Here is a 24,138-nt window from a genome sequence, read left to right as displayed (position 1 = left end):
CCGATTGTGGACAATGATGACCATGGATTAAGATGACATTTCTCTTAAGTATCAAGGCTTGCTTAAAATGGCATGTCTAACAAGCAATTGTGGTTGAATGGCTGATGATGCGTTTAATCTGAGCGTAACATTTTTATGGACATACAGAGCCATTTCATGTTCCCCTTTTTAGTTTCTAAACAGAAACGTGATGCTGTGTATGGATTTCTAACACAGCTGAGCTGTGCTTCATGAAATTAAAACCAATATTCATACTGATTTGAAACTGGATTAAGGAACTGCTTATCAATGTACCTTTCAATACCAACTGCTTTCATGTATTTGATGTGAGAGCAGAAATGCAGAGTTGGCTAATACCACATAAGGGGGAGACTTTCTTACCGTGCTGGACATATCTGAAACCGAATACCACTAAAAGTGAAAGTCAAGGACTTCATTTTTAAGGCTATCCAATTGAAACTCAGGAAGCGACTGTGGGTTTCCTGCAGAGCATCCTATTTTATGGCACTGTGTAGACAACTGCATTTCTACCATGTCTTCCTACAGTTAGTATCATAAAAGATTGAACACTGCATAAACGAGTCCACAGTCATGTTTAAATGGGGGGGGATAATACTTTTTCAACTAATTAGCATTCGTTTAATTTATGACTGCCTTTCTCATTTAACTTCTTTATGTTTTGACATCAAACTTGACTTGATCTAAACCAGAACAAGTTGCACAAGAAAGTATTATCGACTGCACAAAGAAATACTTCTCCACATGTAATGTGAAAATTAGCTTTAGCTGAATTAGATGGAAGTCAATTTACTTGTAAATAATATGATTTGTTTAGTGGCACAGCTAAGGAACAAAGGATTGGTAATTAACTAACAAGGAAAACCCCAGACACAAATCTGAAAACATTAAGATATGTGGCTGCATGTATTCACTTAAGTTTAGCAAGTTCACCCAATGGCATGAAAAGTTAAAGATGGGAGATATCCTGTATTTAAAATACTGATGTTTTGTATCTTGGTCATTACAAGGGAATATTTACGTATAAATGACTTTGCAGTACAATAAATAATTTAAAACATTTAGGGGAAAAAAAATAAAAATAAAAATTTAATTTCAATTATTACTCTTTAAAAAAATAATTATATTTTCAAAGAAAATTCAACCAATTTAAAGAATCCATCAGCTGCACAGATTTAAGCCACAGTACTGCTAGAAGCTAGAACAACTTTTAGGAGGGATGGAGCACAGACTGTCAGTTTTCACATGCTCATTATGAGTGGCAAAAAAACTTCTGCACTCGATTCCTCTTATTAAATTAAGCTCCCAGCACCATCAAATTAATACATGTTATCTATGTCCTTCTACGCCATGATGCAAAAATTACAAGGCCATTTAATTACTCAAGCAAGCAGTTTGTCCTCTGCCAGACATGTAGGGTAACTGCCATGTAGATTTCTTCTCAGACTGACAGAATGGAAATTCATTTGCTCTCAGTTTTACTATGATATTTATGGTTTACCATTTAGCAGCAGTTTTTACTCCAATTGTGCTATCATTTATGTAACCGCAAAGCTCCATTCCAACTTCTTTTACCTGCTGAGACTTTTCTGTGGGCTAACAGTTGCACAGATAGGGAATGAGGAGGTGGAAGGAAGTGAAGAAGAACAATTTTTCTTCATGTCTGAGCCTAAAAACAGCCTTTGAAAATGTGAGTTCTCTAATTTCTGGCACTATTACATTTCCTCTGCTGCATCATCAATAAAGCCTTCTCTCCTTAAACTTCTGTAAACCACATCTGGATCATAATCACATGAAGGTCAAGTTGAACATTTGCAGTGGTATCTACAGAATTCTCTTCATTTTACTCCTATGTAACTAACCATAAAATGTCAGACTGCCTAAGATCTCCCCTTGGGTGTGGATTTATTTTTTACCCATTTCTCTACTTTCAGCTTCACATTTGCCTAAAGGAGAAGCTGCTTCCTTCTATTTATTAGAGCAAGACAGGAGGAGAACAAAGAATGAAAGGAGTATTTCAGAAATTCCCAAAGCCAGGCTGTGCAGGACACATTCAGGCTGTGTTATAGGCTCTCTCTTTAAGTGGTTGCACTTCAAATATAGACTGTGAGAAACAACACCTCATGATCTCTCATGATACTGCCATAAAAATCTAAACTGAAATTTCAGTCTCCTCCCTCCTGTTTCTTTTCTGCCTCCATCCTCTGTTCTTCTCATCAGACAGTGTGTGCACATGAGGTGATTTGGCAGCAGGTACTCACTGCAGGCGTAAATTCCGTTCAGACAGCCGTGCTCCATTACGCTTTGTGTTCCAGCTGAACTCCATTAATGGCTCAAGAAAAGTAAATGGAACCAATAGAGTGGTAAAATATCGGGATTTGGGTGTGCTGCTCAAGCGTCTGACATAGTTGAAATCTGGCCTTATAAACGCCATGCTGACATTTCCTATGAAAGAGGTCCCAAATTTCCCATGCTGTTGAAATTCCCTGTTTTATAAATACACATTGACGTATCCATTATTTGTTCCTCCAGAACATATAAAATAGTTTCCAAAAGTTGCGATGCTTCGTTCATTCACTCCCATAATATATGCAGATCCTATTTTTGAGTAATTACATTTCAAAAGAGCACAGCTCTTTCAGCATATCAAATTGCTACTGACATATGCCATCCGTCTTAAATACTGTTTTCAGCATTCTAATTTCTTTTTCTAATCATGAGTCCATGGTGACAAATTAAAACAATATTTTGCGTGCAATTCATATTTTGCTGAAATTTAAAATGGCAAGAAAAGGATAAGTATTCCGCTTATTTTCTCTTCTCAATTAATACAGCAATTAAGATAAGGGGTATAAAACTGGCTTAATTGGGTTGCTATGGCAACTAATTGCCTGATTTCTTCAAAAATAGCATGTTTTAGGTGGAATCAATCTGTGGTAATTTAATTATGTACATCATGAAGCCAGAAGACAGGTTAGGTACATGTAAGGAAAAATTCTATTTGCAAATGGTGACACATCTCTTTGTCACTCAATTATTTCCTAGCTGTTGTCTGCTTCCGTTCATTACACATGGTACAGAATGACAAATTTTCCTTCTAATGATTAGGACTATCAAGAACTGCACAACAGATGCTTGAGAGTATTTCAGCTGGTCCTTGGAAACACAGAAAAAAGTGAAAATTAGATCCTGACTCACCTCCTTCTCATTTTCCTTTTGGTGTGCTATCAGGATTTAAATGACTCAGTCAGATATCGGCACTTCCACATTTCTCACCAGCAGCTGGCCTACCTGACCTGCACAGGTTTGTTTCCATGTATCAAGCAAACTAAGGAAACCAAAGCTTTTCTTCTAAAGACCTGGAGAGTTTACATAATGGGAACAGAACAATTCCAAGGGAGTTTTTAGCACGACAGCCTTTGTGAGAAAAAAAAAGTGGGCATTATGCTTTATGAGAGTCATCTCAAATGCTCCAGAATGTAACAGGATCTGTACAACATAGTTACACAGCAGCTCACCTGGAAGGTCTGATCCAAGCAGGTCTCTCAGACTGAAGTGATTTATTGCCTATATATGTGTGGTTTATACAGACACTCCCAATAATTATGCTTATAATACTGCATTGTTTTTAGTGATTAGAATGGTGAATAAAGGAAATAAAATGGTGACCACTATTGGCACCTTTCATAATCTTGATAACCCCTGATAAGGTTGAATGAAACTAAGTTTGCATAAACCTGACTTTGTCCTGTTATGAGCTCATTCTCAGACTAAACACAGTTCATGACACTTCAAAGTGTTAAGTCTGCTTCATGATATTTCCTACCATTATTTAATTTCTTCTTTAATAGACCAGAGACTCTGTGTCCACACAAGTCTTTAATAAAGAGGTTTCAAATTCTAAAGACACTACCTTGACCTTTACTGCAATCAAAAGTACAGAGCAAGTTGGGATATTCATTCCAAAAAGTTCTTTTTACCATGAAATTTCCCTCAATAAAAGGTCAAACTTCATTATCTATAAAATTAAGAGTGTCCATCAAATGTGCTTTTATGCATTGTTTAAATTAAGTTTGGAATGCACAGGAACTGTTTAGAGCAGATGTAATATAGTTCGTGCTTAGCTACATTTCTCTTTAGTTAATTGGATAATAGTATCAAGTTCAAGAAGAACATAATAAATGTATTATTTTCTGCACTGGAATGACTTCATTTTCTAATAATTCTCTCATGATTACCATCCTACAAATAAAGAAAGCTTTCGTGATTTACTGATGAAAGATAGATCTGTGATGGATTTATATAAAGAACCACCAACCATGGAGTTCCTGGTTTTACTTCTGGCTGAAATCTCAAATATCTTACTAAACAGAAAAACTCCCTTCCATTTGTCCCCAGCCTTGAAGGGTGATAACCAGCAGTCAGTGCCTGGAGTATCCAGTAACAGCTTCTCCACTGATATCAGTGGAAGGGGAAGAAAAAAGAAGTACCACCAGGAGTTTGCCTTCAGCTGCCTCTACAGCTGAAATAAAATACCAGTGTGTGGTCATTTTAAAAACAGGCAGTGATGGAATATAATGGATATCTGAGTCCCTTCTGTAGCTAATATATTCTATATGCTATGAATACTAGCAGAAAACGATTTGTCCTTTTCATGTTTGACTAAGGTTCTTTTGCAAGGACTAATGTCCAAATCTGTATTTCATTTTAGAATCTTACCACATTATAAATACCATTAAAAATCAGCACACAGCTCACAGCACAGTAAACATCATGTTTGAATGACCATTACTGGCACCTTAGCATGCCAGTACTAAACGCACACATGTGGTTCCTAATTACTTCATTAAATAAGTCAATAATGTTGAAGTAGATTAGCTCCCGTGCTAACAGGACTACCAAATTAGAAATAAGCACAACAACTGCTAGAATGAGATGCTGACTCAGTATGTCAGCTGAACACAATTCCTTTGTGTCCAACCCATGTTACCACGTCCTCTCTTGCTCTGTGGTGTAGTGCACCTTTTAGACACCTCTGTCTCCTTTTTCCAGCATGGATAAAGTTATGGGAATGAAGAGGGTTCACTGAGCAGTAAGGCTCCTGCTTCAGAATGGCTGAGTAATGAGTGTTACTGTGCTGAGAGTAAGATAAACATCTACCCCAAAGTAAGGAAAATTCATCTTCATATAGACTGATTCCCACAGTAGGAAATACTCAACATTTTATAGCTGAGTCTTCCGCCTCTTCTCTTAGAGGGTGTTTGACTCCACCTTTAAAACATGTGAAACTTTACTCTATTGATAATCCTTCTGGAATATTATACCGGAATGTAACTTTCATCCTAAGATGATATTTCCTGTTTTAAGGTGCCTTTAAAACGTCTTTATTTGATAGCATGTTAAAAACAGAGATAAGTTTAGTGCTACATTTTGCTGTGGAAATTTCCCTAGAAAATATATGTTTATGAATGATAAGGAAAGTATCAGCAGAATTTTTATCTTTCATATATAAGGAGATACTTTCCCCTCCCCCCCATCAGGCCCCACAAATGTTCCCTGAGTCCCATGGTTACAAAAATATAGAATTGCTCTCTTAAAAAGAACATTCTGCAGTTCATCACTAGGACTAAACCAGCTGCAGCTGTGGGAAAATGTTACCATATTAGCTGTAATATTACAGACAAATCTGTTATTTATTTTGCTCCGTTAGCTCTGGAGGTTTGCAGAAACATTCCGGATTTTCTCTTCTCTTTATGCTCCAAAAGTCGCTTACTGAATTTTCAGTAGATAGTTTAATTCTGATTATATTTGACAGAAGGAACTTTAATCCTCATAATATTTAAAAAATATTGCATTTTAACAAGGGTTTTTACTTAGGTTTTTATTGCCACTGTCACTGCATTGAGTAGAATAGAATTCAGCATATCAGGGACAAGTTGTTATTGGAATTTAGGTGCCTTAGGCTTACTAACTGCTCAAATATTATGAAGAAATTAACTCTGATAAAGACGATTTATTGCTTTCCAAGAATATTCACATGTTATTTGCATCTCTCATTGAGATCTCAGCATAGAAATAAGTATTTGAGATGTAACCTTAAATCAAAATTGCTCTGAATTTGATGGTTTTTTCTTTGTTATTGCAGTGACCTCCTGTGCCTTCAGATGGCCAGCTAACAAAGTGCTTAAACCTATGCATGTGTACCTTTCAAATAGAAAAACAATTAGTTATATATTGAGTGAATACAGTCCATAATAGTTACTCACCACTGTCTATTGCCAAAAAGAGAGCAGTGTATATGTTATTCTGAACATGAGGAGATTCCCGATCCAAGATAGCAGTGGTGGCAACGGTACCATTGGTAGGATTAATCTCTAGCCAGCTTGCTGGATCCTTGTAAACCGAATACCTAAGTAAAAAGGAAATAATCATCATCAATTTGTGTATTTAGAAATAAAACAGTTGCATTTCTACAAAAGAATGTGTCTTTTCAGTCATAGGTTTCTATGGGGTGGATCTCTTAAGACTTCAAATAAAACCCAACAACTTAAACTTGGCGTTTTCCTTTTGAGACGGAGCATTATTGTTAAGTTCATTTGACAAAGAAACACAGATTTGAGCCAATACCTTTGGATACAGAAGCCCCAGAGCTTCACAGAGAAATCAATATCTGAAACATTACATAGGATCTGCTTCCTCCTAAGAGTCTTAGGAGTGTTACACAGCTAAAGTATCTGAATACTTTCAGCAGGCCTCTGCAGTAGCAGTGGTGTTTACGGACTTCATAAATCCTCTCACATTCTTCTAGACTCCGAGTTCAAGTTGCTTGGACTAGAATTTATTTCCTTTTATTGCTTTTCCAAATTTTTTTTTTTTTTTTTTTTTTTTTTTTTTAGTAATCTGAAATTTTTATTCAATTTTTTTTTTTTTTTTTTTTTTTTTTTTTTTTTTCCCCTTGCAGTTGATTATTTAGGATGGGTCTGGAGATACAGTAAAATGTGAGATGTGATATCCAAATTGAGTTTAGATTCATTGGGTCTGACTCAGGAGCGGGCTGTATGCAGATGCTCTGTTTGCATGCATTTGTTCTGCAGTTTTTGATCCGTAGTTTTTTGCTTCTATTAATTTGATATAGATGTTGTAGCAATTAGATCAATATGATGAGACTGTCATTACAAACAAGGTGTGCAACTATTTTCTGAGCAAGTAAATAAATGTAACAGATTGTTAGAGAGGAAGAAATAAAGCATGTAAAAGGAAAGAAAATGGTTATTTGCTAGAAAAGGAGAACAACTGTAGGCCAACCAGAGACGTGGTATCATTGAATTCCTACTTCAGAGGCTTGCTTTGGTCTATTTTCTCCTCTGGGAAGAGGAAATATGAATCACTGTCAATTGCTAGATTCCTCTAAGAAACTAAGGTATGTCTTTTCCCACCCCTAACAATGAAGGGGCAATGTCATCTGTCCTGTCCAGTTGCCTCTGCAGCCTCAGTTCTTGTCTCAGGCCTATAAAGCTTCTGCTCTGTCACTGTCCAAAAGTCATTTTAATGAAATGAAGAATGGGTCCCCTCCCATCCCTCATCCCAGCTATAACTCAGAATTGGAAATAATCCCATAGGAAGATGTCATTAAGCAAAGACAATAATTTGGGGGCATGGACACCACAATAGTCAGCAAGAAGAAAATTGGTTGCTTAAAAAGGTTCAGCTTCTGGACATGCTGGATTCCTCATTTGTGAGCTAGGTAGCACAGTTAGTTATGCCTGAGAAACAGGACAGAAGCATCTTTTCCCAGGCCACATATCAGGTATCCATCATAACTGCAAGCAGAGGAATACTTGAATTATGCTGTAGAACATACAGAGCTCCATAATCCTTACAGATTTGCCACGTGGCTCACAGGACCATTGAAATAAACTGCTCTATAGTTTGACTTTCTACTCCAAAGATCAATAGGATACTCTCATTTCATAAGAACGAGGTGGTAATAGACACTGGCTATGTGAATGCTGTTCTTTACTAAGACTCTCAAAACACACGGCTTGCTTATGTTCCAACAGAAGTCACTGAGAGTTTCTAAACCATTGGCTTCCTTCCTATCCCTTAGGCAATACATGAAGAAGAAGCAAAAGCAACTGCTAACATGAAGTGAGACATTCCATCAACACAACATGTCCCTCCACGTAACCATCTGAACTAATCAATAGCTGAGCTTTATCTCCTGTAAAAACAAGTTGCTAGATTGGTAGCAACACAGATCCTTATTTCACTTGTATTTTTTACTGTTGTTTTTATAACTTTGCAACAAAGAGACGCACAAACACATGAAACCAGGGCAACCCACACAATTCACACTCCGTTGTAAAACTGCAAATTCTCAATTAACCCTGAAACAATTTAAGAAGATTCAACACTTTTAAAGTAATGAGGATTTAAAATGGATTGCATTATCTTCCCTGATTGCTCTACAAAGCACTGATGGCTGTGCAAATAAAACACTGAATTGTATAACCTGTGATTTGGCACAGGATATTGTGAAAGTAGCACTTTGTCTTTCCCACATTTTTTACTTCTTGTGAGCATACTGCAGTAGAGCCAAGATAATTGTTCTGTGGGTTTTTTTGTTCGTGTGTTTGTTTTTGAGGACTCTGATAGCAAAAGATGTAGGATAAACTCATCAAGAAAAACACTATAAAAATAGAAATACAGAATACAGAACTTCACTTCTTATGTTTGACTCCGGTGGGATCTACTCATATGTGGCGGTCTTGAAAATCAGACCATGTTTAGCTCACTAAACACGAACTTACATGCCTGCTTGCACCCACTCTGTTTTGAAAAGCATGTTGATAGATCTGTATGGATGTATACAAGCCTGTGTTCTCTGGAATGCCAATTACTGCTTATTTTAGACTCATTCTATCTTGTAGTAGTGAAATTTAGTGCTACCTTGTAGAGTTTCTTTGTTTTCTTGTTCTTAATTTAAACCGTATCAACAGAACACAGTCTCTGAGGTTCATATGAACACCTGAGTATGGGCGACTGGGTGTAGCCTGTGTGGCTGTTATCTGCTTGCACAAGGTTCATGCTCTGGCATTATCTGTAAGGCAGGTATTGCAAAAGAAGCAGAAGAAACAGTTCCCTGGAAATTACCTGCTGGGAAGTATATACCTTAGCTATAGTATTAAGAACAGATGCAGAGTGGCTATAGATGCAGAAGGGAATACAAATCAATCTGTGCCCTTCGACTATTTGATGCAGAACTACAATAAAATAGCAAATATATGGAAATGATTTTAAATGCATAAATGTCATCTTTCTCATCTTGTAATGCAGGTAAATAATTCAGAGGATGCCTCCTGGGGTGGCTAGCAGACATGCTTGGTAGTTGTGGCTGGCAGCTTGATTTGCACAGAAAACTGTTACGCAGAATAGAGCTAATAAGGTAGACATGGAGATCTTTCAGAACCACAACCTTGCATTAGCCACAACAACAGTTTCACAGCCAACAGTCAAATAGCCCAGAGGGTCAAGGAGAGCAGCCAGGCATCTAGGAGCAGAGTCAGATGCTGCTCTTGGCAAGGACTGCCAGAGCTTAGTAGTTGCCAGAATTTTCCCATGTGGAGTCAAGGGGTCTTGGCCCTTAGCTATAACAGAAACAGAAGCAAGGCAAAATGAGGCATTTTGAACATATTGAGTATCATCACAACAGGAAAGAGCAGTGCCAAATCCACACTGAATGACCCGTCTGTGCCAGCTTGCTTTGTGGCACTGACAAGAGTTAAGGTGAGCAAGCTGGACAGGCTGGGAAGGGTGGCAGTTCTTCAGCCTTGTTCATGTGGGCACTGCTCATCTCACCTTGTACAGAGATTGTGTGACTAACAAGATGCAACAGAAGTGGTTCAGTGGTATTGGCCCAATGAAGTATATGACTTTGCAGCTAGAGTCTGAACTGCAGGCTACAGGCAGCAAGGTGACACCATGGCTAACTAGTGAGCAAGGCAGAAGATACCATGTAAAAAGAGTTTTGAAAGGAGTGTGAGTTCATCCCGCTCTCTTGCATTGCTCATGGACTAGCTGGACATGGGTTACTGGGTGGTGAGCAATTGCTTCCACATCACTTGTTATATACACTAATACATATGAATATGTAACTATTACCCATTTTTAGTATCTAATAGTAAATAGTTTTATCTCAATCTACGAATCCTACTTTGTTGCTTTTTTCCCCTAATTCTCTTCTTTTATCCAAGTGGGAAGGGAGGGAGAGAGCGGACAACTATGTGGCGTTCAACCACCTGGCAGGTTAAACCACAACACCAAGTCATAGCTTTAAAATGGTAAGGATGTATTTCTGCCTTGAGAAGCTTTGAAAAGGATAAAATTACTAAAAGATCGCTAGAGGACTGAGAACATAATGCAACGACGGACATCAAAAGTACTGAGATAGGCAGAGCAGAAAAGAGTAATTTGAATAGCTTTCTTAACATGCAGAAAAAAATCATCACTGTCATTTTCAAATTGTACAGTTAACTCCTTTTTTTTAAACCACATTTAAAATAGAGACAAAACCAGATGATTCCAAATTCATTCTCTCTTCTATGTGCATGTGTCAGTGTGAGCGTGTGTGTGCTTACTGGTCCTGGGTGAAACTCAAAGTGTCAAAATATTGACAGCAACCATTTTCATAGCATTTCAATCTGTTCAGTCTGACTGGAAGGAGTCAGTATCAGAAATGTAACAAAGCTTATTCATACATTCATATTCACAGCTTTTATGGATTCTGGCCCTACTGACATAAGGAAAATATATCAGGGTTGACTATACCCAACATTTCCCCTACAAAGTATAAACACACATTTCTATTCTGAATGGAAGGCATTCACATCATTCACATTTCTCAATCCATAGCATTTCACTGACAATTAGGTGGGTGTGTTGAAGTTACCATATCTGTTTTGTTCCTGCTGGGACTGTACCATATAACAGCAGTCTCTGAACTCTTTCCATGAGCTCTTCATGATCTTCTCAAGTAAACTGATTAGCGTGGCAGGTAACTTTGTGTTTTCTGAGCTTAGGAGCTCAGCATGACACCCTCATTTTGTCTCTGAGTGAAAAATCCTCCCAACACAGACATTATTAATCTTTAAATCAAGCTGACACAAATCTCATCTCATGACACCAATTCAACCTGAACAATCAAGATTACCTTACCACCACATAACATCTTTTCCACTGAATCACCAGCACCTTTTGCCTTCACTAATTAAGGCAGCAAAAGACACAGCATGCCCTAACAGTAGCAAGAAGACATTACTGGGCACAACTGAATTCATCACATTAACAAAATATCTGGCAATTGAATCAGTCACCGGTAGGAGTTACTCATCACATTTTCTTGAGGAAGATATAAGTAAGCATTTATGAAGGAACTCAATTATTCACCAGGCTTTTCATGCCTCCTTTCAATACTACTTCCACCTATGTCTTCCCATTTGGATATCAAAAGGTCCTATAACCTCTTAAGTATTAAGAAATACACAGATTTAGCATCTCATACAACAGTCAGCAATGGTCTGCAGTCCAACGAAGAGCCAGTGCCCACCATACAGCCCCAGTGCAGTTGGCACTGGTCTGTCCCAACAATTCTGTGCCTTGGTTTCTGTCTCCTTTTAAATGAGTACACGCAGGTGGCATGGCAGTATTGTCAGAACTATATCATTACTGCTATGGGCACAAGATCACAAGAATTTCAGTGTAACTCTGCTGTTGCTTAGGGTGTTCTGTTATGCAGGCGTATCTGAGTAATAATTCAAAGCTAAGTTTTTTTTCATAATTTATTAGCAATTCAAATAAAACTGCCTGAAATAACAAAAGCATGTCAGCAGGTAAATGGCTATGTGCTAGGAGAGATAGGGGCAAAAATTAATCAGTACCGCTTTCTGTACATAAGATTAACTGCATTGCCGTTAGTAAACAGATATACAGTGCTACCCTGGCACTTTTTAATTCCCATATTCCTTGTTGCTTCCATCACAACGGTTTTATATATGAATTGTGGGTCTTGTGCTTCCCATGGGGATGCAACTGGCATATCAATCTACTTATAATGATATATAATATCAATATATGATACATTATATACCAATATGTATATGTGACACATTAATAGCTCCATGTGCCATTTGCAATAGGTCTATGGTTTGTCCATAGAACAGCTGGCTACTAGACATTTCAGGTTTACATATGAGGGACCAGAATAATGGCCAGGCAGTGTATGGGAACTGGTAATGGTAAATAGTCAGGAGAGCAGATTGAGATCAATGCTGAGTAAAGACCATTAGTTTGTCACCCAATTAATAAGACACTCGTAAGTTTATACAGCAACACCCTGCAGCCTTACAGAGTCAGCTAGATGAATCAGTTCTTTAGCAATTTCTTTTTCATCCATGTAATATGAATGAACAGAGGGAAAAAAAAAACCTGCATTGAGCTCAGTACTCTCCATGACAGATCATGGCTAGCACTAGCTTAAAGCTAGCACAGATGTCTGTCCACTGTATTGGGGATATGACCCTAAATGACTAAAAAGCAGCTGTGGGATTTATTATAATGGGGAAAACAGAAGCATAAGTATTTCATCGCAGAATGTTACTGAGGCAAAATCTAAGCATTTAATCATCTCAAAACCTACAGGCCAAGACATTACCTAAGAGAAACAAGTGCTGATATCGCATTGGTTGCTGAACCTCAAAAGGCTTCAGAAAATCTCTTCTGTACATCAAACTTTGAGATTTCTCAAAACCATCACCCACAGTTTTTAAGACCCGTTTTGAATCCTAAACCTACCTGCCTTTGGGCAAAACCTTGACATACACATATCCCTTGTAAACGTACTCTATTAAGACGGAGCTGAGAAATGCCCAATGATCTGCATAAGATGATGCCAATAAAAACTCAAAAAAAATTAAATCTGAATTGTTAAGTTTGCACTTTCCACTCCCTGTATTTGACTTGTACACTGAAAATGGTGAACTAAGCATAGTTAAACCATCTTTTCCAATTAAATATATGGTCATACCAAATGCTTGGCTTCAAATTTAGGTTGAAATGCTGTTACTGGAAGTATGGCTGTATGCTAAATGAGCAGCAGGGCTGTGAAATATCTCCTGCAGTGCTCTCCTGCAGTAGCCAAACTGCTTCAGGTAGACAATTGGAAATTAAAAAAGAAGCAAATTTAACTGAAATATTCTATTACTAATATGAATAAATGCATCATTAACAACAACAACAACAAAAACTGTAGTAAATAAATTTTTCTGGCCACATTGTTAAGAAAGGTATTAGGTCAAATGCATTTTTAAGCTTATTGCTGATAGAGGATTTATGCAATAGCCATTTTTCAGCTGCATGGAACAGATTTATGTGTTTGCAGACAGCCTGTATTTTTACAGGCTGGAAATGTCAACTTAAAGAGTACAATTTTAAAAAATAAAGCCCCCATCAATGTTGTGCCACAAGTCACTCTGTGCATTTTTGGTCCCCAAATTCATGTTTCTCTGTGATAAACTGGATGTATCCCAGGGTGAATTCATTAGCAGCGCATTGGTGCATAGCTCAGCTCTCGGGCTGGGCATTGCAGTTGTAATTCACTGCTGCAGCCCTTTCCCAAGTGATCCCACAGCATCTCTTGAGTTTCTAGGAGGTTCTGTCCAAACGTACACATGCACATGCTTTATTCTAACCGTATTTGAATAGGCACATACTTTAATGGCTCAAATGCCAACCTGGCACATGAAATAAAGTAATAATCTCCTCCCAAGTACAAGCATATCTGCTAGGATGTAGAGTGGACAGGGTACAGACACTACAAAATGCAGCTCTGCTGCACAGGACTGATATACATTGCATCTAAGGCTTAAGGTTTATACACATTCATGATTTTGGCCAGAAACTTGTTAATATCAGCTTTCTTTGAATCCAGTCTCAAAAAACAAACCCATTTCATCTTGTCCTAAAGGACATGGTGGTACCACAGGGCTGAGCACAGCACTGGAAAAGCTCAGCAATTTGTCCTGCACTACAGACACAGGATATTCTCCAGAACAAGCTCCTGTCTGAGCCTTCTGTCAGCCTCCTTTTCAGTGTATGAATAATATATAGAAATTCATGGCAAAAACCAGACTGCCCAGTGCTCAGGAGGATGACTTCTCTGTGCTACAGACTTCCCCCTGGTATCTGCCTGGACCACATCAATAAGAGATAGAAAATTCTGCTGGAGGTGTTAAAAACCATTTCTAAAGCATCTGTTTGGTGTTCCACCCCCCATATCTTTAGGATTAAAAACATACCTTTTCTGTTACAAAGAGTCTAAAAAAGCAGACAAAAAGTGGAAACCTTACTTGGTCTATAGCAACATGCCCGTGCTGTACCATTTCCAGCTTTAAAAAGTAAAATTCCACTTTAAAAGTTTTATACATGTGCATATTCCCATTAGAAATAACAAAACACAGCACACAGAGGTGTATTTTCTACTTACAACAAAATCTTGGTGGAAATGATTTCCCTTAAAAACAACACAAAACTAAACCCAAGAAAGCAAAACAAAACCACAAGAAATTGCTTACTTCAATCCTTTCTGAGGTTAATTGGGCTGCAACATAAATATTGTTTTCTATGGGTGGGAGGGGATTATTTGCTGAGATATCTCTGTTTGTGCAATTTTCTTCTGGCTTCACTCAGAGCCACGTGAAGACCCCGCGGAGAGAATTAAGGAGCATGCATACCTCACACAGAAATGTTTTTTGTCTCATTGAAATAAAAATGAAGTATTGCCAATACTGACAAATTGTAGCACATGGGATTTAGCAGAGAAGGTCAAATGAGACAGCTTCAGCTGTGCATCCCTACTGCTAAAGACAGATCAATATATACCCAATATTGCTTCCTGCTACTCACTGGATCAGAAGGGGCACAGTGGAAATCAGAATAGGTCCATTCTGCACCTCGCTCAAAAGGCAAGGAGCTGCTTTGCTCAGACAGCAAGCACACACTCTTCAGGTTGGGCTCCAGTCTCATCATTGTTAGCACTGGGAGCAGTTCTTGTTCTCAAAGGGAAGAGTTCGTAGGGCTGCAGCCACACTACAGACAGTAATGCCTTCTACTTTCATCTACAGGGCTCTTTTAAAATGATGCACCCCACCTCACTATCTGAACAAAAATATTCATCATCTCAACTTTATTTTGCACATCACACAGTGATAGAGCAGGTTGCCTTTCATCGCAATTATCCATCTACAACGATATGATCAAAACAGAATGAAAAATTAGATGAAATTCGGTTTCTAGTCCCCTGCCACTGAGAAATATCAGCTCAGAAAATGGTTGACTAATTAGTTACTTGTGTGCAGAAGGAATAGGCACAGAACCCTTGGTAAACGTCAAGGAAGTAACTGGAGTGCTCTTGCAAATAGAATAATAATAATAATAACCACCAGAATCTACAGCAATTAATCAAATGAGAATACTAAAATTGTAATCATGAGGTAGTTAAATAAACCATTATGAAAAGGAAAAGCAGTTTTGTTGTTTTCATTGTACAGTCTTCCAAATGTTTCTCTGTACCGAGAAGTAATTTTCAGCTTTTTTTTTTTTTTTTTTTTTTTTTCCTGCAGGGCAAAATAATAATAATAATAATCCTAGAAACTGAGGTGTAACAACAACAAGACCAAACACATTTATGTATTTTTTAATCAGAAGTGATTAGGGCTATGGTTAAATGAACCCAGAGGCTATAAGCATCTGAATTATTCCTAAAGCTAGGGAATAACACACCGTATCTGGGACTAACACACCTAGTATAATCAGGTTGTTACTGATAGAATAATTGTCGACACATGCAAATCAGTCCGTTTTTTCATTGTAGCAATTGTGCCTCAGAAGCTAATCAAAGTGAGATGAGCCGGAGGTTCTTTTATGAAGTATCTAGAGGAGGTTTTGGCAGAAAAACTCAATCAAGTTTCTCTACATGCCAATTCTTTGCAACTGCGCTTCCAGCATAAGCAGCTTCTCCCACTGCAAATCCTTTTGCTGCTTTCTCTTTCAAGCTGGGGTCTGCATAGCTCTCAAATGTAGAAAAAAAAAGCTGTAATAGCCCAGCAGATTCTCTACAGAAATACCACTGTTGAACACAGCCAAGAAGCAGAACATTTCTGCAGTTACAGCGGGAGATATTTTTCCAAGGGACAAACAGAAGAGGTGAGAATTGGCTCACCGCTGTGAAGCATTAGTCTCTCTGGATCAATGCAACTGCTGTTGCACTGCGGATCCTACAGCCAGGAACTGGGCTGCTTCCAGCAGTGGATTACTTTGACCAGCTGCCATAAAAGCTCACTTCTGCCCAAGCAAAATCTTCCCAGAGTCGCGGAGCACTCCTCATGGAGGCAGGGGAGAAATGAGCCTGGGTTGCAGCGAAGGTTTACAGTCATGGGATGCAAAAAACTGCTTGTAAGTTCCACTCCTGCCCCATTAACATCTATTAACTTTGGGACTGCCTCATAAGGAAGGAAGGGAATTAATGTTTCTGCAAATTAATTTCCAAAAGGAAAGCATAACTAATTAATGAATATGCTGAATAATCATTTTAGCACAGTTTATGGCCTGTGTCAATCTTAGGCCATCACAGCATCAATGCCATTCACAGCAGATGCTGGTGCATCAGGGTTCTTTGTGCACTGTGTCATATTCCTTTCATGTTCACCTGCCTCCTTCTTGTCCCCTTTTGGCAAAGAATTACTCTCTAGTATAAACTGAGAAGCGACTGGGACTAGGAGATCTCAGAGATGGGAAAAACTCCTTGTCGCCCTGAAAACAGCTGAAAATTCAGTTTGTCACAGGTTATTTTCCCTTTTGCTAGAGAAGCAAGCTATACCTAGGATGGCTTCCTTTGATACTGAGCATGAACTGCTCTTCCTGTTAATTACAGCTGCTCATTGGGAAGTGAAGAATCATAGAATCATAGAATATTCACAGATTATAGAATCATAGAATTGCTCAGGTTGGAAAAGATCTTAAAGATCATCAAATCCAAACACAACCTAACCATCCTACCCTAACAACCAACCCTCCACTCAATCATGTCCCTGAGCACCACATCCAAATGGTTTTTAAACACACCCAGGGATGGTGACTCAACCACCTCCCTGGGGAGCCCATTCCAGTGCTTAACAACCCTTTCTGTAAAGAAGTTTTCCCTGATATCCAGCCTAAACTTACCCTGGTGCAACTTGAGGCCATTTTCCCTTGTCCTGTCACCAGTGAGAAGAGACCAACCCCAGTATTTATGAATTATAGATTACTATTTTTTTTTAATTAAAACCTGGGAAAAATAAAGGGAAAAAAATAAACAGAAGTTGGGAAAGTGAGGGAGTGGGTTTTAGCCAAAACAGTGCAATTCCAAATAAAGGCAAATTACTGAATCTTATGAGTAGTTTCTGAGTTGTAAAAGATTGCAAACCCTGCTGAATGGACAGTTGCTTAGAAGTCACAGACACCTTGAAAATGCTCTATGAAATCTATTCCATTCCACTACAAAAATCTGGATCATAGCCATAAAAAAGCAAAAAAAAATTAACAAGAGAGACCTTTTCTCAAAAAATAATTGCAGAATAACAAACTGCAACCTTGGGATCAGCAGAAAACATTAGTTAAAGTTGTGAGAGAGATGCCTCAAAGGACATGCCTGTCTAGTCTGTCAAGGGAAGGTCACCAGAGATAAAGTGAAAGCTTCTGAGCAAGGAAGAAGGAGAAATGGAGTCTATCTGGAGTTGATCTCTCAACCAGAGGTGTGAAGTGCTGCTATGGAGAGAGCACATAACTGCAGAAAAGAACAGACCCAGCAATTAGCATTTACAGAAGAGCGATCACATCAATCATGTGGCAATTTGGTATGCCTAAGTAACTCCATGAAGGAAGAATTTCATTATAAAGGCCAAATTCTTCCAACAGAGTAACCTGAAGCGGAGTCCTAATTTCATGAGGTTTCTCTTTAAGGAAAATACAATTAGGGATCCCTTGGCTGCGTCAAGCATTGAATCCAATATACCTACAAAAGAGCATTTTCACTAGATTTTCTTAGCTTAACAACAAGGGATGAAGAAAGAAGACACCAGTGTGAGAAAGAACAAAATTTAACATACAATAAATTGACCGTGCAATAAGTAACAACTCAGAAAGAAAATCTGTGAAGAAGCTGATACTGCGAGAAAAGTAATCGAAATCATTTCCTGTGCTGACAGAGCTGGGCATTCCGGAGTTGGCTGAGTTTGCACAGGACTCATTTCTAAGATTCAGCTGTTTCTAAGGCAAGCTCCGTAATGCAGGAGATGATAGGAGAGCAATAATGTTCTGCTGACTTAGAAAAGCCTCCACGTGGCTCTGAGTTTCTTGGCAGGCTGTGCCTGGGGGCCTGGAAGGAACACAGCACCATTCCTGCTTCTTTGCTCCCCTTTCCCATCCACTGCACAGCTCTGTACCCCCGGCTCTGCTCAAGCTGTGTGCATGTAACAGCTAAGACAAGACTTACAGCTGGCATGGGCTCCCTCTGCAGAAACTCATCTTGGTGAGATGCGGTTTGGTTGCTAATCCTGTGAGTGTTTTGAAGTATTTGATAGGCACAGTCTGGAGTGATAGAAATCTGCACCAGAATCCAGAGTTCCCTCAAGTTAAAGGAAAACACGGATCCTGGGAGCTGGACTGAACCCCATCCAGGCAAGAGAGCTGGCTTGAATCTTGTTTTCTCTCACAACAGAGCACAGCCTGAGTCATTATTTATAGCCTTTGCTGTATGTGGAGCTGGCTCCCAGAAGTGTATTTCATGTTTCCAGCTCACAGTAATAACTGAATTAATAACTGACATCTCTTAGAGAGTGCTTGTTCAACAGGGAGAGTTTGCACACCCCAGGTACCCTCACAGCCTCTCCTGTGGTCCTCCAGAGCTCCATGTGCCATTGCAACTGCAGGCTCCCATCAGTCCCTGTGCACCCCATTACACATGCTTTAGTTTACACATCTCCCATTTTGCTTGTGTTTCTGTATCCGTGGGCTGGGAGTCTGGGGGAACAGCTTTATCTGGGAGGTCAGACAGTTTCATTAACCCATCTCCTGCCCTTGCCACATAGCTGCCAGCTCTAAAGACCAAAACATCAACACATCTTTCCCCTGCTGCCACCAGATCCCTGCAGCAGGGAGCTCAGCAGAAGCTACAGCAGTGTGCTGGATATTAGAGTTCTTGCTAGTACACAGTGCTGGGTGTAGGAGGTGGGGAATGCAAGGCTTCTGCAGTCTCAAACTCTTATGTGACTGACCTGAATGCTACCTCAAGGGAGAAGCTGTGTAGAACTCCTAGCCAAGCCAAAATATTCTGTGTTCTTCATATAGATATGAGAATCAGTCCGCATAAGCATTACTTCTGGAAAATTATATAGAGGTATGTATGAAACCACCTGTGCTATATTGAAATCCTAATGAAAAAGGCACCCTTGCCATTGCTCAGCATCAGATTATGTTTTGTACACTGCAGTACATGAACATGATGATGTTAATTGTATGACAGCGTCTACATAATAAACATAGACAAAGCCATCTAATGTTTGATTAATGGCCTGACTTTATCTGAAAGAGCTGGAAACTCTTCAAGTGTTTTGTAAATCATTGGAGAGCCAACAAATTAATATCTTTGTTCCCACAGAAACAGAACTTAACTAATTCCTCAAAATATGTCACTCTGGTATTATTCCAGCAATTCAGATGTTTTTCCTTTTGGTCCTTTAGTTTAGCTTTGTTTAAAAATAACTATTTCTGTATAGGAAAACAGACTGTCTTGATGCATTTGTATAGTTACACAGCCCTGAGGAATTAATATCCATTGACTTAAAATACTTCCTAGCCTTGTGGCATTCAATATCAAGGAAGTGGTAGGTAAGACATTCAGGAGCACATGGGATAGTGTGAAAATATGTAATTCGAGAAAAAATTCACCTGACTGCCCAATCCAATAACATTAAGAGAAAGGCGTGTATATTCCTGGCTAATAATACCAAAAAATACATTTCTTTTCCAGTTGATTTTGAAAACGCCATGCACTTCACGGGTGCACTTCTGACAGAAGAAAATTAATTCTCTTTCATTCTTTGTTATATTAGACTCTTTCTGAAATAATGAACTTTTACGTAATAATGAACTGCTAGGCAAGGCTTATTTGACTGAGTACACTGAACTATACCAAAAAACAACCATGTAATTACTTTCTGTCACAGATGCTGAAGCACACTGGGATATTATGCCGTATCTTTTCCTATACTTCAGGCCACTCGCTTTGGTTTGCCTAACTCACTGTCTTTAATGGCCATGACGAATGAAAAGGGAAGCGTGATTTACCTTTTCTGATCTCTATGAATCAGATTCTCAAGCACTCAAGCTGTCCAAATGTACTTTAAAATCCATGGAGCACCCTCCTACCTGTCTGGCCCTCGTCACTTTTCAAGATTGTGTATAACCATGTCTTAGTTGTTTTATTTATAATGTCATCAAGCCTAGGTTGTTACATTTGTTATAGGTTGCTGTGCTGATTTGTTTTCTCCTTATGCCTGTGCCTCCAAGGGATGCAGGAGAGATGAAATACTACTTTTCACTTGTTGAACAAAAACATTAAAAGTCAGATACCACACTCAGTTGTATTTACTTGGGGTATATGCACTATAACGCCCCTTCTCTTACTGATGCCTCTGCAAAATACATTTTATATGTAAATATTAACAGGGAAGAATACTTGCAGAAATTAAGTTCTGCTAGTTAGTCTGCAAAGCGTATCATATGGGCAACATGACAAATGCATGTCATTTAAGGTATCTGCTGATCAGTGATGGAAATTCTGAAGAAGTTAGAGGAAAGAACTCCACAGTGGTATCTGTTTATGACATGGAAAAGATTTTCAGGAGAGGTGATGAGACTGACTACTAAAAGACAAGATATTGAAGAATTATAGTTGTTTAACCTGAATTTGACACAGTGATACTTGCTCACTTAGACAAAGCTATTTATCTGTTAAGTTTTCTTATGTCGTAGTTACTCTACACTATTTAACCCTGCATTGGATTCCCAAGAGTTAAACTTCTCATAGACATTTTTCATGTTATTAGGGATCTGAATGGTTTGCCAGCCTCTGATAGCATAACCACACTGTCATTATGGGATAAATTTTAGTGTTTCAATTGACAGAAAAAAATAGAGGCATCAAAACCTTAAATTTTTTTGTTTCCTGAAATTTTGTTTCCTGAAATGACAGAAGCTGAAAAGAAAACACTCACCTAAATGTTAAATTAATAGCGAATTCAATGGGTTACAGTTATGCAATGATTAAAGTTATGGGCTTTTCTTCTTTTCTTGAGTAAAAATCTCAATTCTCTAACAGTTTTCATGAGTTTCACTCAATTAACAAAACGAACATGAAGCTATCATAGAATCATAGAATGGCTTGGGTTGAAAAGGACCACAAGGATCATCTCGTTTCAACCCCCTGCTACGTGCCGGGTCACCAACTAGCAGCCCAGGCTGCCCAGAGCCACATCCAGCCTGGCCTTGAATGCCTCCAGGGATGGGGCATCCACAGCCTCCTTGGGCAGCTATGGAAAATTAAGACAATATTGTTTTCCTTTTTGATTTCCATAGGTTTTATGCACTAATTAACTTAGCTTCCAGGGCCAGAAAAGACTTTTTTGAAGCTGTAAGAAAAGACAGTTTTGAAGCTGTAAGCCTTGTGCCTTACTGATGCAACATTTTCTTGTGTTAGCCTTGAAGCTTTATCATACATACTCTGGCCGCTTTTTTTTTTTTTTTTTTTTCTTTCTTTTTAAATATAGAAAATGCCACCAATGACCCGGGGCTTAACCTCCAGAGAAGGCAAGCCTCAGGCTGGTAGATCTCTATTGGAAATTTCCCTTTTGAAAGTCAAAGAAGGAAATTTTATTTTGACAGACCCATTAAAATAGGGAAATGTGTAAAAGTTCTCCGGGGTCCTGGAGCACTCCATGAAACCTGGGCAAGTTCTCCAAGGCAATGCTGTGCTAAGTACTGCCCAATGGAGCTACCCCAAGTGATCATACAAATAAAAATTACCTACCTATATGCAGAATAAGCATGGAGGTCTCTCTAAACATATTTAATTAGGGCATGACAGTAATAAAATTAGGAAGAAGCCAGTCCCTAGCAATTCATGTTTGACCCAAGAATGGATCTCCAGGCTTACTGCTGCTTAACAATGTGTATAATTTCACTCTTACTCAGAAACTATTTTACAGAAATTGGCATCCTTATTACTAAGTTAATAGAAAAATTCCAATTGAACTCTACAAGTGTATTTTCCTATTATAGTAGCATTGCAGAGCTCCATTTAGTAAAAATGAGTGCTTAGGCCTTCTGACAGTTTCCTTCCTGGACTTTAATTCCACTCTAAGAATAACCATTTGTGAGCCTGAAATAAAATGGAGTTCTTCACTCCTCAACACACACAGGCTGGGGATGTTTTGCTGCTGAGTAGTGGCTGTACACAATTATCAGAAGCTCTGAGATGAAATCCTACATCCAGATTCAGTAGGAATTTTGCCACCGAATACAGCGTGTCTGTAGCTCACTCTACATTTTGGAGACTGCAAATTAATGAAATGGAGCCATAACATTGGCATATATTCACATCAAGACAAAAAGCTTTGGAAGAACTCTAGTTTTTCAATTCCAATCAGAAACTGAATGCCAGACAACTTTTAATCTATTAAGAGCTGCACCTGCTTTAAAGACAGAAGTGCTGAACTCCACAAGAGCAAGAAGAATGGTTTAATTGGTGCTTCTGCTTGGTGGCAGGATTCTAGCTTAGACCTGTTATTGGTCTCCCTGGCAAGCTTTTATTTGAATGCTCACTTTTCCATCTTTTGATCTTTTATAAAAATAACACTGGTTGCTGGAGTTACAGTCTTTCCATATCACCAGTACAAATAAATCTCTGTCAAAGCATCACTGAAAACTACTGAAACTGCATCCAGACATGCACACATGATCTAACTTGGCTGACTTTAACTCAAGAGTGCAATGACCATAAAATAGTAACTGAATTCCCACCACCCCCTCCCTGTCAACCTGCCTCCTCACGTAGCATCCCCTATTTGATAGCCAACTTATTATAATCAAGATAGTCTTTACTTCTTCCAGAGACAAGATCCTGCCTTCTTTGAAACCAGAAGAGAACAGTAATGACAAAGTGAGTTATTGTCAAGATCTGGCTTCCACTGCAAGCATAACTTGTGACTGATATATCCTATTGTTGTATTTCCTCAAGAAGATCTGCAATATTGTTTAGTCAGTGACATGAAAAATGTGGCCTATAATTTCACAGTTCACAGTCATTCATTCTGAGTGCTGACATGGTTGAAATCATAATGTGGCATAATATTGTTATGTGAGATAAAGACAGAGGGTGTAATTAAACTCCTCTTAAATGTTACATTCATCCTTATTAATCAAGAATTTTAGATTCTTAAGGTAATATCAAGGGAAGTTAAAATTGGTTTTTATGGCTTATTTGATTACATGGATACAGAGGTTCTCAATTCTATCACATACAGCTTTAATATCAACATATTAAGTATGATTTATGCCAACACAGTAAAGCAGAACAAAAAATTTTAGGAATACAATGCTCTGACGGCCTTGTGTTAGAGGTTGGCTGCTGGTAGATGGGTTCCCTTCAAAACTCTGAATTGCTGTCTTGATTCACAGCAATTCCCAATCTCTGGATTGAGAATTCTTAGGATCCTTGCTTTAGGCAGATTTTAAATTGAAATTTTTCTCATTGCTGGGCTTTCTTTTATATGTTAGTGGATGAGCAAAAACACCTATAAGAACTGTCTGTTCACATGCGTTAATCTTTCCCCTAAATCTTGGCAGCAGTAAGGAAGAAGTTTTATGATGTTAGTATGGATAAGCAAAAGAGAGCATGGGAAGGTTGTCCCACCTCCCTGCAAGGCAAAAACTGAGATATCAAAACATCAACTGTTACATAGGATTGTCCTT

At 38.6% G+C, this 24,138-nt stretch overlaps 1 protein-coding gene across 5 annotated transcripts in view; it reads right to left on the bottom strand.

Annotated features, from left to right (window-relative positions):
- CDH13 (cadherin 13) overlaps positions 1-24,138 on the bottom strand; it is a 386,189-nt gene that overhangs the window by 20,508 nt on the left and 341,543 nt on the right. For all 5 annotated transcript variants that reach the window (XM_015874146.2, XM_015874147.2, XM_032447005.1 and 2 more), the window contains one exon: positions 6,285-6,427. In XM_015874146.2, the coding sequence (XP_015729632.1) occupies positions 6,285-6,427 (143 nt within the window). The remainder of the gene's footprint in view (positions 1-6,284; positions 6,428-24,138) is intronic.

The sequence above is a fragment of the Coturnix japonica genome, chromosome 11, assembly GCF_001577835.2.
Source record: "Coturnix japonica isolate 7356 chromosome 11, Coturnix japonica 2.1, whole genome shotgun sequence".
Lineage (NCBI taxonomy): Eukaryota > Metazoa > Chordata > Aves > Galliformes > Phasianidae > Coturnix > Coturnix japonica.
This window is presented reverse-complemented; position numbering and strand designations above follow the sequence as displayed.